Genomic DNA, 15411 nt, shown 5'->3' on the forward strand with positions numbered 1-15411 from the left:
ATCTTCAAATCGAAGGCATGCAAGAGCAAAGTTTTGATCCAGCCAATTAGGGCCGGCCGGCTTCTCCACTAATTTAAATCTTTTGGCTCCCACACGTTGGAGTTGATACGGGTGGAGGACCCAGTCGCCCAGTGGTCGTGATGACCACTCCTGCACTGCAAGTCTGCAATGCACAGCTCTGAAATGACCAACATATAACCAGATTTGATTAATGTGCAGCTTAAGTCATGCTTCTCCATTAGCAGTACCGTGATGGCGAAGGCAAATCCAGTAGGCATCGGCAACCCTGATTCGTTAATACCCTATTCCCACAGCAACAGACCTATACTGAGGAAGCATTATATTGCTACCTGTATTATCTGTGGCTGAGTTCTACCTGCTGATTCTGTCAAATTTTGGGAGAGAGATATAATTTATGAGGTTCCAGCCTTCCAGGTTGATGTTTAATGGCACTTAATGCATTGACCATTGACGAAAAACTAGTGTCGGTTCCTTGTTAGTTCCAACCCAAGGTCAAGTCCTCTGAAAGAGTACAAAGATGTTCCAGGTGAGGTCATTGTTAGGTGTAGTATTGTATTTGTCTGAATAATCTTGCCTTCTTCTCACGAAACTATGTTGCCATTTCGCAGTGCGATTAATGCAGGTAACTTCTAGTCAGCTGTCATGACATGGACTCGAAGGGAAAAACAACTGCAAGTTGTGTTGTCACTGCATAATGGTTAAACTAATTAAGGCTTTTATTTTCTTCTGAATTCAGAACTGGCAGGTTATTATTATTAGAAGCAAATGCCAATTTCAGCCTAGGAACGGGTCAATGTTCAGTTTGGTTGTACTCCTAACTGGCTACTTCATTATTTTACACAGAGAAAACAAAACAAAACGCTTGTTTAATCGCCAACCAAAAGCAATAGCGAAACCACTCGGCAGTTCAGCTAGACGCAACAACATCATAGAGCATACATATGCGTATCTTTATGGCTGCCAATGCCGTGAAATCTCCCCAATACCTGCAATTATAAAAGGACATTATTGAAGTAGGTCGTCATCCTTCTCATTGTTTTACAGATTGGCCAATCAGAAACGACGAGCAAGAACAAGTTGCTCCTGTATATCATTGCACATCAGTACCATCTTTATACCGGTTGTTGAGACTTGGGAGCCGTCCATGATGTAATCAAGTTAAGAGGCGGTCTTCCATGACGACATTGACTAACAAGAAAAGTAGCCTCGCTTATCAAATGAAGCTCTCTTCTGATTTATTTAGTAGCAATGTTGTAATTTGACTAAGCAGTAAGCACGCATCTTGAATTTTTGTCAACTTACATATATACAAAATCAATTGAAATACAGGAGGGTTTACATTGCTTTCTAGAACATTCAGTGAAAAGAAATCAATGAAATTTCAGAATAATTCTTTGTTCGAAACATGACCCAAATGGCAAGTTAAAAGCACCAACTATTTTGGAGAGAATGGCATTACGCGCAGCTATTGAAAGCTAGCACTGAGTATTAAGCAAAGTCAAGTATGCCGTGCAAATTATGGCATGTCCTTGTTCAAGGCACGTCAGGGATTTCGTTTTCTTGACAATTTTAGACAAGTTTAGAACTTTCGATCGAACAGTGTACTGTGATATGCTACTGTGCTTCCATTGCCTTTGGTTGCTGAATTGCCATAGTTTTTTGTATAAAGTTGAATTGCTGTATTTAGAGGAAGTGTCATATTCTAAATGGGCTAGATATCTTGTCAAGCTACTCTTGCAAATAAGTTTGAAATGAACTCATCCCCTCGGTACAAATCATTGAACGTGTGGATCAGACATGATTAGGAATGCTTAATTGCGATTGGCAAACCATGAAATCCTGGTGAGAACACAAGTTCCATTGTGTTGTCGGAATCAGATTGATTTTCTGATGTTTATTTCTGGGTGGGAAAATGGATTTTAAATATGTCTGCAGATATTTTTGTATTGTCAATCCATGTCGAGAGGGATTACGATTGATAGTGAGATGCATGAGGGATTGTGGATACTCAATCATGTAAACGTTGATCGATCATTCTTCTTTCTGTGCAAGCAACTCTTACCACCTAATGTGGTTAGCTGATCAAGCAACGGCAATGCTATTTCGATTGCAGGACTTTCACAAATTTCAAGCAGTCAAGCTAAAACCGATTAGATCTTGGCATGATTTTTTAAAAAACCTTCCCATGTTAAAACCAAAATCAAGCATGGGCTCTTCTAATTATCCAATTTGAATACTGATAAAACTATTCCCTTCGTACCTCCTAAGTGCAAAATCTTCACCTGATTATTAATACGGAACAGGATATGGACTGTGGATCGATTACAGAAGAGAGGATGGGTGAATCAGTGGATCTGCCCACTATGCTACACCACTCAGAAAACATCGACGCATCTTCTCGCGCACTGCAGGTTCTCCAAGCGAATCTGGCAGGAGATCCAACGCTGGATTGGTCTAGACCTCGACATGTAGAACTGGGGCAACCGCACGTCCGTAGAGGATTGGTGGTATCACCTCATGCTGAGGTTGCCGAGACCGACCAAGACGCTGAAGTCGTTAATCATCCTCATTGCTTGGGAGTTTTGGTGCGAACGTAATGCAAAGATTTTCCAACACGTTGACACCATACCACCAAGGCACCAACCATTATTGCAAAGATCAAGAAAGAAGCGGTTACATGGGTGAGGGCAGGGGCAACCCCACTAGCAGAGTTCATATTCTAGGAAACGCGGACTAACTAGACTTTTTTCTTTTGGCTTTTGCTCTTTGTCCCTATAAATATGTTCTATCAATATATACTAGGCAAAGCTTTTGCCCCTTTTTTTTGAAAAAAAATCTAATTGGTTGAAAATGAATGAGTTGTTTGCATTAGAATCGGTGTCCCATAAACAATTATTATGTTGTATTAAAAAATTTTAGTCGTATAAATTTTACACATATTATTATATTGTAAACACTAATTACATTGCCATATATTTAAAAAATATTATCTTTTACTGTATCATCATAAAGTTTCTCTGACTACCGGTCCCACCTGTCATCGACCTGCGCTCGTAAGGCAGCCGAGCAGGGCACTCGTGTCGTACAAATACTAGTGTGTACCGCATCGCACTGAAATCACAACCGAACCCACCACAGATTCAAACGGGCGAACTCAAAATCGGCGATTTAAACGGCAATAAACGGGTGAAATTTTAGTGCATTTGCTCCTCATTCCCGTGAGTCCGTGACCCAAATTAAATGCCTTTATAATTACTGCCCTCCGATTCAAACCACCACCGTTGGATCAAGGGCTATATATATATATAAATAAAAGCTTCTTTCCCTCTTACGTCGGCACACGTCACGCAGCTGACCGCGCAAAGGAAAAGGAAGGCGGCGGCGGCGGGAGGAGGAGAGGATAAAAATCCCATCGCCGCGGCGGCTTCGAGGGCCTCGAAGCTCTCGTCTCCCACATCCCCCCTTCGCCTCGCGGGGCGGGGGCCGGAGGAGGAGGAGGAGGGCGGCCCGACGCGACGGCGTACGGGCGGAGGAGGACGGAGAGGGAGGGGCCGACGGCTCGCCGCCGTCATGGAGAAGGTTAGCCATCTGATGAACGGCGGCTGCGGCGGCGTGGGGAAGAGGAGGGGCCTTCCGGCGGCGGGGGTGGGGCTAGGGCTGCAGAAGCAGAACTCGTGGTCGCCGGACATGGAGAGGGACGAGGCGTGGGAGCGGCGGCGCGGGATGAACAAGGGATCGTCGTCGTCGTCGGCGCTGCGGCGGGTGAGGAGCGTCACGGACGACGACCTCGACGAGCTGCGCGGGTGCATGGATCTCGGGTTCGGGTTCGAGGCGGCCGGGTGCCCGCTGTGCGGCGCCGGGAGGAGCCGCCTGGTGGAGACGCTCCCCGCGCTGGACCTCTACTACGCCGTTCACGGCAACGCCGGCGGCGGCGGCGGCGGCGCGGGCGAGGTTTGCGCCGCCGCGAGCCCCTGCTCGTGCGGCGCCTCCTCGTCGGATGTGTCCGAGGAGTCGCCGCTCGGGAGCCCCATGTCCATACTCTCTCCAGGTATGTATACGTGTTTACCTCGTACTCGCAAGTCGCATCCACTTCATTGATACATCAATCGTGCTGTTGTTGATTATACTTCCATGATATATATCAATCGTGGTGTTGATTAGATTGAGAGAGGCCACTTCCTAGATGCAGAGCACCTGTGAATCTTATCAGAGAAAACAGAGATTTTTCTTTTCTGTAATAAATATGATTTAGGTCTCGTCGTCTCGATGTTTTGGTATTCGATTATTAGTTAAAAGTTTTGGATTTTGATTTCGATTCTGATTGATCGATGTGGTGCAGGAGACACGCCGGAGACGGTGAAGATGAGGCTGAAGCAGTGGGCGCAGGTGGTGGCGTTGTCCGTGCGCAACCGTTGCTGAACTCGTCGGCGACGCCACGCCATTGACATCTTCTCTTGCATCGAGAAGAATGCAAGAACGAAAACTTAGAAGGATAAGAAAAGAATATCCCCTGCCTCGATGCGTCGGATGCGGGAAAAAAAAAAGGAAAATGAAAGGAATTTAGGGTTTGGTGGGCCGCCGCCTTCCACCCTCCGGCCGGCTCCCCTCCTCCTATCTATCCTATCTTGAACAGTTCAAGTTCATTTAACATTATCATAATATCATTCAGTCATTCAGCCATCCTTTTTCTTTACTTTAGCAGATTTCTTGCTTATTCCCCTAATTCAGATCTTTATCAATCATCAATGTAAATCCATGAGGTAGACTAATTTTATTTCCAAAAAAATGATTATTGCTCATGCTCATTGCTCTCAAAATTCGATGAACAATCAACCATGCAAAAGTGAAATGTTCTCTGCAATCTGCATGGAGACGAAAGAATCTGAAAGCCTGAAATTCTTCTTGAGAAAGCGTCAGCCGTGAAGCAGAGCAGACGGCCCGGTTTGATGCAGGCTTTGCATCATCTGTACATCGTCGTCTTCGTCATCGATGTGCAGTGCATTCTACGGAGAATTGTTTGGTTGGGGTGGGCAGGACAGGCTGTGGTCCGGCTGGCGCCGAATGGGGGAGGAGGGATGCACGCAGCGCAGGCACGTACAGTTGGGCGTCCCTGTCCGTCGTCGTCTTGGCACGGCGATCTGTCTGTCTCTAACTGGTACGGGGGCTCTCGTCTCTTTCTCACTTCACTCTACACACACGCAGGGTCACACCCGTCACGTTCGTCAGGCGCACGGCGGCGTCGCAGTAAACAGCAACGCCGTCTCGCCGTGCAAGGTTTGCTGGTACTAACCCGGAGGTCAATCTTGTGTTAATTGGCGTGCATTGATGCGGGCTCTTTTTGAGTGGCAAACGGTGCTCGTCCGTTGGCGCCGCGACGTACAGGCATTACGGCTGTGTTTAGTACCTTCCAAAGTTGAAAGTTTGGGTTAAAATTGATACAATGTGACTGAAAAATTGTGTGTGTATGACAGGTTGATATGATGGAAAAAGTTGAAAGTTTGGATCCAAAGTTTGTATCTAAACACAGCCTACAGCTCACGATAGAATTGAAGAGCTATAGCTAGCTCTGTCAGTGAACGTAAAAAGTCAGTGAATGTAAAAAGAAAAGGCTCTGACAGTGCCCTTCAAGTGGCACGCGGGTGTGTCCTGTGCTGCAAAAACGATTTTACCGCGACTTCTGAGAGAATTTTAGCCTGACTAACTAACGTGACCTCTGAGAATGTTTGTTATACTATCCGACGCTGCTAATAATACCCAATTGGTGAAAGAATCGTGAGATGCTTGTCCAGATTCTCCAGGAGAGCTATTCCGATGAAGTGATGAGGTGAAATGAGATGCCCCCTCAGGTGCTGCACGTGTCTGGACAGCGAGTTGGATCAATCCCGGAGTAGGATGGCCACGACGGAGACGGACAGCTACACGAAACGTCCCCCAAATTCATGTCGCGTCACTGGCCGGCCACATGACCAGGCGCCCCCACATTGCTCGTGGTGTTATCCATGATAAGCAATGCGTTTCTCACAAATTTGGCACAATGCTATACAGTATACACACACAGCCCAGTGCCATGGTTCATATAAATTCAGATACATCTTGTCCAAGTGTTATCCATGATAAGCAATCCGTTTCTCACAAATTTGGCACAATGCTATACAGTATACACACACAGCCCAGTGCCATGGTTCATATAAATTCAGATACACGTTGTCCAAAATGGGTTCATGTAAATTCAGATACATCTTGTCCAAAATGGCAAGGAAAAGTACATATGTATAAGTTCAGATACATCTTATCCAAAATGGCAAGAGAAGTACACAAATTAAGAACAAGATGGTAACACCGACATAGGTTCCTACAGCAGCAAAATACAATACAGGTAGCAGGCACCATGGTTAAATAGGTTACATACAATGCTTGGATATAACTCAGACAACTAAAACCTATCGAGTGAATATCTCAGGCAGCCTGTCCGCCCAAGAGACAAGCCCACGGACTAATGGTTGGCCTACAAGGGCAGATCGATCTGGCGATTCTGAACTAACCTACTACTATACTCACTTTGAAAGGACTGTGTTCTAGTTACAGGTAACTGGCAGCTTCACCATCCTACTACTACTGTAATCACTGCTCACTTTGAAAGGACTGTGTTCTAGTTACAGGTAACCAGGTCTTCAGCTTCACCATCCTACAACTACTATGATCACTGCTCACATTGAAAGGACTGTGTTCTAGTTACAGGTAACTAGGCCTTTAGCTTCGATCACCATGGACCCGTCAGAGTCCTCCGAAGGCAAATTCTCTTTGCTGTCGGTCCAACTTGTCGGCTCATTCTCTCTAGAACCTGCAGAAACCATTAACAGTGCATTATTAGACTTTTACGCGGTGGTGTCTTGAAGCCAGAGGAAAATCTCAAACTAGGAAACGAAAAGCTTGGAAACTTCTCTCCCAAATTTACCAGGAACAATTGTCAGATAGTATGCTGACAGAAAAATAAGGAACCCCATTTTGAAGTCATTAAAACCCAACCAAAGGACAACATAAATTAAATAGAATTGAGTGGTGATTTGCTTTTTCAAAAATGAATTGTACAGTTTATGATAACATCAGAGGCTCCATTGTTTTCCTTTTTACCAAAATACAATTATGTCGAGTAGAAGTGGCAAGAGTCTACAAGAGGCTCTTTCTCAGAAATAGAAATACCAAGTATGTGTGCTACATACCAGTATTAGTTAGAGCAAGCATTCAGTAATTCAGTTTTTGTCCAATCCACATTTTTTCAGGGTTAGAGTAGCCTCTAAAAAACTGATGATTCTAAGTTTCAAACCATTTGTGGCACTCCCTTAGCTTCTGTACACATTCAAACTAGTGGTCTAAGATGTGGAAAAACAACTAGGACATGGAGGGAGTGCGGTTTGAAATTCTGCCGCCTCAGTGTTATGAGAACATATCCCTTTTTACAGAGAACAGTCAGTCTTCTCAGCAGAGTTTACAACGATTGGCCTAAGGAGGTATCCACAGATTTTACAGTGTTGAGAGATGTGTTAACTTCATGTAAAGTTCAGTCAAAATTGTCAGTTAAATTGATTGTAACAAACAATATTGACAGTTTCACAATTGTCTATCCTGTCATAACTTTTTTAAGTGTTATGTTGTGGAAAATACAGTTATACCCCACTACGATGGAAACATAGGCATTAAACTATACACACATCAAATAACTGTTTTTTGAATAAACTTTAATATTTGCTTGCCCTTCCAATGTTGCATTTAGTTAAAACTGTATTATTATAGATGAAATATCATTTAAATGGTTATAATTCAACAATGATGGCAGTTGACTGATCAATTCAAAGAATTTCTTTTTTAGTTTAAGCCATTTAAATGCTGCCACCTAACCCCTGATGTAGGAAAATGCAATCAATCACATCGACATCAGTCCTTGCCTCATTATTTCTCAACCCCCCACAAAGCTTTACTTCATCATTGCTTAAAATCCCATACTATAAGGTAATAGTGTGAAAGCCAAAACTCACGACCAGTAGCTATCAATCAGAACATAACGTTTGACATTCAAACAAGTGAATCAATAATTGTTAATATACACAGCATACATTTTCCTAACAATAATTGTTAAAATTCACACCATACATTACGAGCGAAAAATAATCATAGAGCAGAGCATATGTATGATATTGACAGATTAGGCTGTAATACTCATGTAAAGGGTAAAACTATCAGATTTTACAGAGTAAAACTTTTTGGTAAACAAGTAAGCTATCAGTAAAACAGAGCATGCCTAGGTTGCACAGCTTCGTTTTGTTTCTTGTTTGACATTAATAAGCAAAACATAGTACCTATCCAGAGCAAAAGATTTTTTTTCCAAGATAAGCAATTACCTCATTCTTTTGCTGCTCCAACATTTCATCCTGCACATTAGAATACATAAAAATAAGTTCAAATGCTAAAGCATAATCAAATGAATAGAGTAGCTACTGCCTACTAGTCCACTATCCTAAGGGAATAGAATTGTCAGGTCTTAAGGCACTTATGTTTGAATCATGTAAAGCCTTTCTTTTGTTTTCCTTCTCAGAAGTACTTACCATGAAAGGCGGACAAAACAAGGGCAAACCTCAAAGAATGTAATAAGACAGTGCAAAATGAAATAATCACAATTGTGGGTGTGGGTGCAATGCAACATTCATAAGTACTATTTTAGTTAGACTTGCAATTAAGATGCATGATAAGCTACGTATATTACAATTTATAAAATGAAATATCCTGTACAAAGAAGGCAAGCAACTAACCAGCAGTCCACCACCAAACTATTTAAACAGTTTAAAATGGAACCGACTTTGATTACTCTACCATGCCTTCAGTTTTGTTTAGAACTAACTTTCAAGCGTGGAACATATTTCATGGTAACTTGTCAGTTTAGAATTAGTTTCCAATTTCAAGAGTAGACTATAAAGTAAGGGGCTACACTAGAGTATAGCGTCAATACAACTTCTGTCACTAAAAGAGTGGTATTGTCTATGTTCATAGCTAAAAAGATACTCTTTTAAGGATGGAGGAAGTATATGAAAACACCTATAATATTTCTATTGGTAAGGACCTCACTTGGTCAAATGCTCTGGAGACTACTGCTAGAAACTAAGTGGACATGTGGCAAACTAGTGACAATTGAGAATAACAAAAACTGATAGTTTAAGATTTCAAAACAGCAATTTTTTTAGTTTGATGATTAGCAACTTGCCACCATGTGACAGTGACACAAGGGTCCCTCTGAAATCAATGGCGTATCATCAAATCCCCAATCTAAAGAGTGGCAGTTCACAGGCAAATGAATAATATGCCAGCATCAAATGCTTCATTGGAATTCCATATGTTTGAAAGTTTAAAGATTACCAAAGTGTACTACGTACTTCAACTCATGAAGAAGTATTTCCAAATTATAACGAACAAAACTCAAACTAGAAATGTAAACAGAACATGGAGAGTACCTGCTTTTTCTGGAGTTCATCGTTCAGCTCCTTAAGTTTTGCTACCTCAGCTTCCAATTCCATCATATATGCCTGCTCCATATCAGGAAGCACAAATTAAATCCATAAAAAATGACAAAAAGTTTTAGAACATCAATAGCAACTTAGCAAGGAGAAAGATATGCTTATGTTTTATAAACACCACTTTGTTTTATGTTTATAGCGTGTATACTAATTTTAGGCTAGGCTTAATACGTGCAAAAGATATGTTTATAGCGTTTATACTAATTAAATTTCAGTATGTTTGAACCAAATACAGCATAAACTTTGCAAATATGAGGCACATATCCTAGTTAGCAAATAAAACGATCAGCATGATGATAAACATTTCTCACGGTTATTACTATTTGTTAGTTGTCGCATCGAAAAGAAAAGAAATGCTTAAAAGGGAAAATATATGTGCTACACATGTCACTACAGGCAAGTACTAGAAGGCAAGGCAATTCGACAAGTAAATGCTAAACAGTTGCAAGTTGCAACAAAAAGGACTTTTCACCTGTTTCCTCTGGCGCGACCTCGCGGCAGACTCCCTGTTCTTGATCATCCGCCGCTGTCTTCTCTCGACAACCTTCTCGATGCCCGGTGCCTTCCTTCCCCTCAGCCCACCTTTGAAAACGTACGGCACCGGCGATGGCGACAGCGACGACAGGTCCCCGCCTTCCATCTTGCCGAAGCCATTGGACGAGACCGGCCTCACCGGCGAAACCAACGACGCGGCACCACCACCGCCGTGTCCGACAGCTCCCGAGACCAGCCCATTTCCCAGCGAGAGCGGAGGCACCATCGGAGGGAACACATTGCTCTGACCGAACAACATCGGCGTCTGCTGCTGCGGCGGCGGCGGGGGAGGTACAGCAGCCGCCGTAGGAGTCGGCGCCGGCGGGACGGGCGGGACCGACATGTCCTCCCTCACCACGCCGGCCCGCACGAGGAACTCCTCCAGCGTGATCTCCCCGAGCGTCTGCTGCCGGTGCGCCGGCGGCGGGGGCTCCGCGGCGGCCGGCGCGGTGGAGGCGCCGCCGCCACCGAAGCACATCATGTCGCGCCAGACCTCGTCGACGGTCTTCTGGCTGAGCGTGCGGGGGAGGGTCAGCGACCCCTGCCTCTGAACGGGCGGCGCCCCCACCGCCGCGTGCTCCGCCGCCGCCACGGACGCCGTCGTCGCCGTCGTCGTCGTGGCGGCGCCGACGGCGTGCGACTCCTCGGCCGTCCAGATGCTGCGGAGGAGCTCGTCCATGTTCATCGACCCGAAGTCCTTCCCGACCCCGCCCAGCGTGCTCTGGAACTCGTCGAACGTGAGCGAGTACACCGACCCCTGCCTCGCCAACGGCAGCGGCGTCATCGGCGGCAGCTGCTGCTGCCTCCCGCTCCCTCCCGGAAAATCCATCTCCAAACTCCAACCAACCAATCCCCAACACCCCAGCACCAAACTCACCCAACCAAACCAATCGAAAACTCCGCACGGGGAGCAACCACCACGCCTGCTTCCCCGTAACGCAACGAGGGATCAGAGACGGGAACCTGAGGAGAGGTGGGATGTGGAGCTCTGGCGTTGGTGAGGAGGACGCGGGCGCCGCGGCGAGGCGAGGAGAGGAAACCGGACAGGTGTCGGCAGCGAGGAGCCGTGTGGGGGGGGCGTTTAAAACGCCGGCCTCGAGAGCGACGAAGTGACACCCTCCAATCTCGATTAGTGCGTGCCGGGTAATAAAGTTTTAGTATACTCCTTCCTCCCCTTTTCGCACCGCGCACACAGCGATTGGTCCACCACTCGTACTCCGGTCATCAGATCTCGCGGGGGCTTCGCAGTGGGGCCGGGGTGTCAGTGGTGTGGGGGATCTGCGGGGTGGGGTGGGGTGGGTCGAGTGGGATAAGGTATTTTAATCGTGTTTGGTTCAATTGGTTGGGATGCTGGACTCAACGTGGTGGGGACCACACGGGGGGGAGGATTGTGCGCGGGGGACGCGAAACGTGGCGGCATCCGCACGATGCTGACGGGTGGCGACGCGACGGACTGCCCTATGGGAGGACGCGAGGTGGGAGCATCTGTGCGGGCGGGAGGGGACAGGTGGACGGTGCGGATCGTGGTGGAACCACCACCAACCAGGCAATCAGCCGTGACGCGGGCCGCGTGAGAGGGAGCACCTAGCATTGGGCTGGATAGTGTGGCCTTGGTGGGAAGGGCCTAACTGCTTTGCATTAGGCCTTTTGGATAAGGAAAAAGTACACCACAGGTCCCTCAACTTGTCATCGAGTTACAAAATCGTCTCTCAACCGCAAAACCAAAACCAGATACATGGCATCCTCCAACTTACAAAAATCATGCACTCCAGATCCTTCGATGGTTTTAACACCGGTTTTATCCTACGTGACGGCTAAGTCAACATGAAACCCACATGGGACCCAGATGTCAGCCTCTTCTTCCCCTCCCCTCTCCACCTATCTTCCTCTATCTCTCTCTTCTTTTCTCACTTTTCTCCTCATCAGTTGGGCAGGGGCAGCTGGCCGGTGGGAGGAGGCCGGTGGGGGAGGCGGGAGTCCAGCGGCCGACGACGGGCGACGAGGCGGCGGCGACGACGACGCGAGAGCAGGAGGGCCTCAACGCCGGGCGCAGGCTTCTACGCGCGCGCCAGCAGCGGCTACGTGCGCGCCACCGACAGGCGTAGATGGGCGGCCGCCTGACAGCGGCCTGCGCGCGGATGAAGGAGAGCAACGCGAGCGTCTTGCGGTGCTTGTACCGCCGCCACGCGAGCTGTACGGCGACGGCCGCCCACGTACGCCACCCGACCAGCATCTGCAGCGGCGGCGGACGTGGAGCCTGCGTCGATGGCGGCAGCCGCATCAAGATACTCTGCAGCTTCGGCGGCCGCATCATGCCCTGCCCATCCGACGACGCCCTCAAGTACATCGACAGCGAGACCCGCATCCTCGCCGTGCCCCGCTCGATACCCTTCTCGCCGCGTGCAGATTTGAAGAAGAAGGTGGAGGAGATGTTCAGGACGGAGGTGGCGGTCGTCGCCGAGGACCTCGACGTGCTCGTCTCCGTCACCTGGGACGAGGACCTGACCCACATGCTCGACGAGTACGACTGCTCCAAGGAGAAACGGTCGCCGTCGGCGTCGCCACGGTTCCGCGTCTACATCTTCTCCTCCCACGGTTCCGCATGCACCACGACAGCAGCTCCGGTGCCCTCGCCGAGGAGGAGGAGGACGTGGGGTGCAATCGCCACGACGTCGTCGCTGCTCCGGTCCCCGTCGTGCGTCGTGGAGAAGGACACCTCGTCGGCGTGGTTCCTAGGATAGCCGTTCCGCGTCGAGAGGTGAGAGAGAGAAAGGAGGGGAAGAGGGAGGGTGCTGGCATGGCATCCTGACATGTGGGGTCCCATGCTGACTCAGCCGCCACGTAGAATAAAATCGGTGTCAAAACCACTGAGAGACCTACAGTGCACGGTTTTTATAAGTTGGAGGATGTCATATGTCTGGTTTTGTGGTTGGGGAACGATTTTATAACTCAATGACAAGTTGAGGGACTTTCGGGGTACTTTTTCCTTTGGACAAAGTACATCGAGTGGAGTAATAACAAGTACTTCCTCCGTATATAAATATTTGACGTCATTGATTTTTTTAAATTTGTTTAATCGTTCGTCTTATTCAAAAATTTTAAGTAATTATTAATTCTTTTTCTATCATTTGGTTCATTGTTAAATATGCTTTTATATATACATATAATTTTACATATTTCACAAAAAATAACGGTCAAACATATTTTAAAAAGTCAACGGCGTCAAATATTTAGGGACGGAGGGAATAATTCAGTATACGTGTATAAAATATTATTCTCTCCAAGAAAATCAACATCTACCTCATCGCAAAGTCTCCTCATCGCGATATTGTCGATTAGAAAAATAAATTAAGCTCCTCTGAATATCTCCCTATGCATAATAATAACAATATATCCTCTCCTGATTATCTTCGTGTAGATAAATTATCGCTGTCTCGTGAATTGGCAAACTAGGCCGGGCTGAGTCCGGCGATCCTGGCGCACTGGTGAGCGACGACGTCGGCCGTAGACTTGCTGCGCTCGAGCACCACCTCGTAGCCGTCGGTCCAGCTCTCCATCCCGGGCGCCATCACCTGCCAGAAGAGGCCACCGGCGCACGCGCCGCCCTCCCGCGCCGACGCGTACACCGCGTCGTACACCGTGCGGAAGTAGGCGTCCCGCGCCGCCACCGTGTACCCGTTCGACCTCGCCGACCACCCGAACTCCGTCACCAGCAGCGGCTTCCGGAGCACCGCCGCCGAGTCGCGGATGTGGTCGGCCATCCACTTCCTCATGAACGCCACCTGCTCGTCGCTGCTCGCGCCGGACACCCTGCCGCAATATGATTTTTCACCAGTTAAATTAACCATATCACACTGGATGGATGGATTAATTTGTCATTCGTGTGCTATACCATTGGTCGGGGTAGGAGTGGATCGTGGCGAAGTCGACAGCGGGGACGAGGTTGTTGGCGATGAAGTCGGTGCCGACGGTGTAGCCCGGGTTGAAGTTCTTGTGCATCGACTCGCCGTAGAACCCTTCCAGCCCGATCTCCACCATGTGGTTCGGATCCACGGATTTCACGTACCCGGCCATCTCCGTGACCCAAGCCTGCAAGCACATTGATCAAACGATCACAAATTAGTACATCTTGCAACACATGGCGTGATCGGGCCGGTGACGAATTAAACGAGGGTTAAAACTGAGTTTTGTTTACCTGAAGTGTTTTTCCGGAGAGGTCGCTCTGGCAGCGAGGCTCGTTGATGAGCTCCCATGCAAAGATGGTCGGATCGTCCTTGTACGCCACTCCGGTTATCTTGTTCACTCTGGTCAGGACGGCCTGTTGCATGCATGCGAGCAGAACGTCAAATCGACTAATCGAGGACGTTTTTTACTGTCAGATATGTTTTTTCCTCTCTTTTTTTCAGGTTATAAACTGTCAGCGTATCGGATGTTAGCTCGTGCCTTGACATGGTTTTTGTAGAACTGTTTGGTCACGTCGCTCCGGAAGAAGTCGTCGTCAGAGCCCAGGTTGTGTCCCTGATCCCTAGCCCACTGCACGTACTGCTTCTTCCCGCCGAATCCGTCCCAGTTGTTCACCAGGCTCAGTATCAGATACAGCCCTCGTTTCTTCGCTTCGGCTATCACAAAATCTAGTCCCTGAATCACACGACAACATTGTTATCCAAAATTGTCACCATTACGTACGTACGCATGCATGGTGTACACAACACGTACGCAACGATACCATGAACATGTCCTCGTTGTACACGCCGGGGGACTTCTGCAGCGGCCGGTAGCCGCCGTCGCTGAACGCCCACGTCCTCACCAGCGTCGCGCGGAGGCTCGCCGCCTGCTGGAGGACGCCGGCCGCCTTGCTCCGGTCGCCGGGGTCGGACGCCATGTACATGAGCCAGTACGCGTTGAAGCCGTTCGAGTAGAACGGCCGGCCACCCACCGTGAACCGCGTCCCGCTCGCCCTCGCGAATTGCCCGTTGGCGACGTCGGCCGCCTCGCCGGCGTGCAAGAGGACGGCTGCCGCGATGGCCAGGACGACGACGCCCAAAGTTGGCAGCAAGATTACTCGCCGTTTGCTCCCCATGATACGATCTATGTTGTATTATAATGGATGTTGCAGTGATCGATCGAACACAACGTAGATTTGGATATGTGTACTGCCGTTGTGCATGAAGTGCTTCTTTATATATAGATATGGCTAAAGCTTGCCGGCCGGCCATGACATCATGGCCACGCAGGGTTTCCTGTTCTGGTGTAGCGGCAGCCGGCATGAAACTAACTCTCCTGTATATGTAAA

The 15411-nt window shown here is 47.8% G+C and overlaps 4 protein-coding genes across 4 annotated transcripts; 2 read left to right on the forward strand and 2 right to left on the reverse strand.

Annotated features, from left to right (window-relative positions):
* Nucleotides 1-3451: 3451 nt before the first annotated feature.
* Nucleotides 3452-4838, forward strand: LOC4330837 (uncharacterized). The gene is made up of 2 exons (NM_001416922.1): nt 3452-4069; nt 4361-4838. Exons 1-2 carry the CDS (start codon nt 3592-3594, stop codon nt 4438-4440), a joined length of 558 nt encoding a protein of 185 aa, NP_001403851.1. The 5' UTR covers nt 3452-3591; the 3' UTR covers nt 4441-4838.
* A 1335-nt stretch (nt 4839-6173) lies between these two features.
* On the reverse strand, nt 6174-11236 carry LOC4330838 (bZIP transcription factor 23-like). The gene is made up of 4 exons (NM_001416921.1): nt 10057-11236; nt 9522-9593; nt 8418-8447; nt 6174-6862 (listed from the first exon to the last, which is right to left on the reverse strand). The coding sequence occupies exons 1-4, from the start codon at nt 10945-10947 to the stop codon at nt 6782-6784; spliced, it is 1074 nt and encodes a 357-aa protein (NP_001403850.1). The 5' UTR covers nt 10948-11236; the 3' UTR covers nt 6174-6781.
* Nucleotides 11237-12031: 795 nt separating this feature from the next.
* On the forward strand, nt 12032-13157 carry LOC107280099 (uncharacterized). Its single transcript, XM_015769559.3, has one exon. It carries the CDS (start codon nt 12224-12226, stop codon nt 12857-12859), a length of 636 nt encoding a protein of 211 aa, XP_015625045.1. The 5' UTR covers nt 12032-12223; the 3' UTR covers nt 12860-13157.
* A 410-nt stretch (nt 13158-13567) lies between these two features.
* LOC4330839 (putative mannan endo-1,4-beta-mannosidase 9) lies at nt 13568-15198 on the reverse strand. Its single transcript, XM_015769478.2, has 5 exons — nt 14845-15198; nt 14562-14756; nt 14314-14436; nt 14011-14207; nt 13568-13928 (listed from the first exon to the last, which is right to left on the reverse strand). Exons 1-5 carry the CDS (start codon nt 15196-15198, stop codon nt 13568-13570), a joined length of 1230 nt encoding a protein of 409 aa, XP_015624964.1.
* Nucleotides 15199-15411: the final 213 nt, after the last annotated feature.

The sequence above is a fragment of the Oryza sativa genome, chromosome 2 (assembly GCF_034140825.1).
Source record: "Oryza sativa Japonica Group chromosome 2, ASM3414082v1".
NCBI classification, from domain to species: domain Eukaryota; kingdom Viridiplantae; phylum Streptophyta; class Magnoliopsida; order Poales; family Poaceae; genus Oryza; species Oryza sativa.

Bases quoted from the DNA above. Each gene is read 5' to 3' on its own strand.
- LOC4330837 (NM_001416922.1), top strand. From the start codon at position 3,592: ATGGAGAAGGTTAGCCATCTGATGAACGGCGGCTGCGGCGGCGTGGGG. The intron at 4,070-4,360 runs GTATGTATACGT...GATGTGGTGCAG, and splicing joins CATGTCCATACTCTCTCCAG to GAGACACGCCGGAGACGGTG.
- LOC107280099 (XM_015769559.3), top strand. From the start codon at position 12,224: ATGGGCGGCCGCCTGACAGCGGCCTGCGCGCGGATGAAGGAGAGCAAC.
- LOC4330838 (NM_001416921.1), bottom strand. From the start codon at position 10,947: ATGGATTTTCCGGGAGGGAGCGGGAGGCAGCAGCAGCTGCCGCCGATG. The intron at 8,448-9,521 runs GTACTCTCCATG...TCTAATGTGCAG, and splicing joins ATGAACTCCAGAAAAAGCAG to GATGAAATGTTGGAGCAGCA. The intron at 6,863-8,417 runs GTAATTGCTTAT...TGGTTTCTGCAG, and splicing joins TGGAGCAGCAAAAGAATGAG to GTTCTAGAGAGAATGAGCCG.
- LOC4330839 (XM_015769478.2), bottom strand. From the start codon at position 15,198: ATGGGGAGCAAACGGCGAGTAATCTTGCTGCCAACTTTGGGCGTCGTC. The intron at 14,757-14,844 runs GTATCGTTGCGT...CGTGTGATTCAG, and splicing joins ACAACGAGGACATGTTCATG to GGACTAGATTTTGTGATAGC. The intron at 14,437-14,561 runs GCACGAGCTAAC...TGCATGCAACAG, and splicing joins TCTACAAAAACCATGTCAAG to GCCGTCCTGACCAGAGTGAA.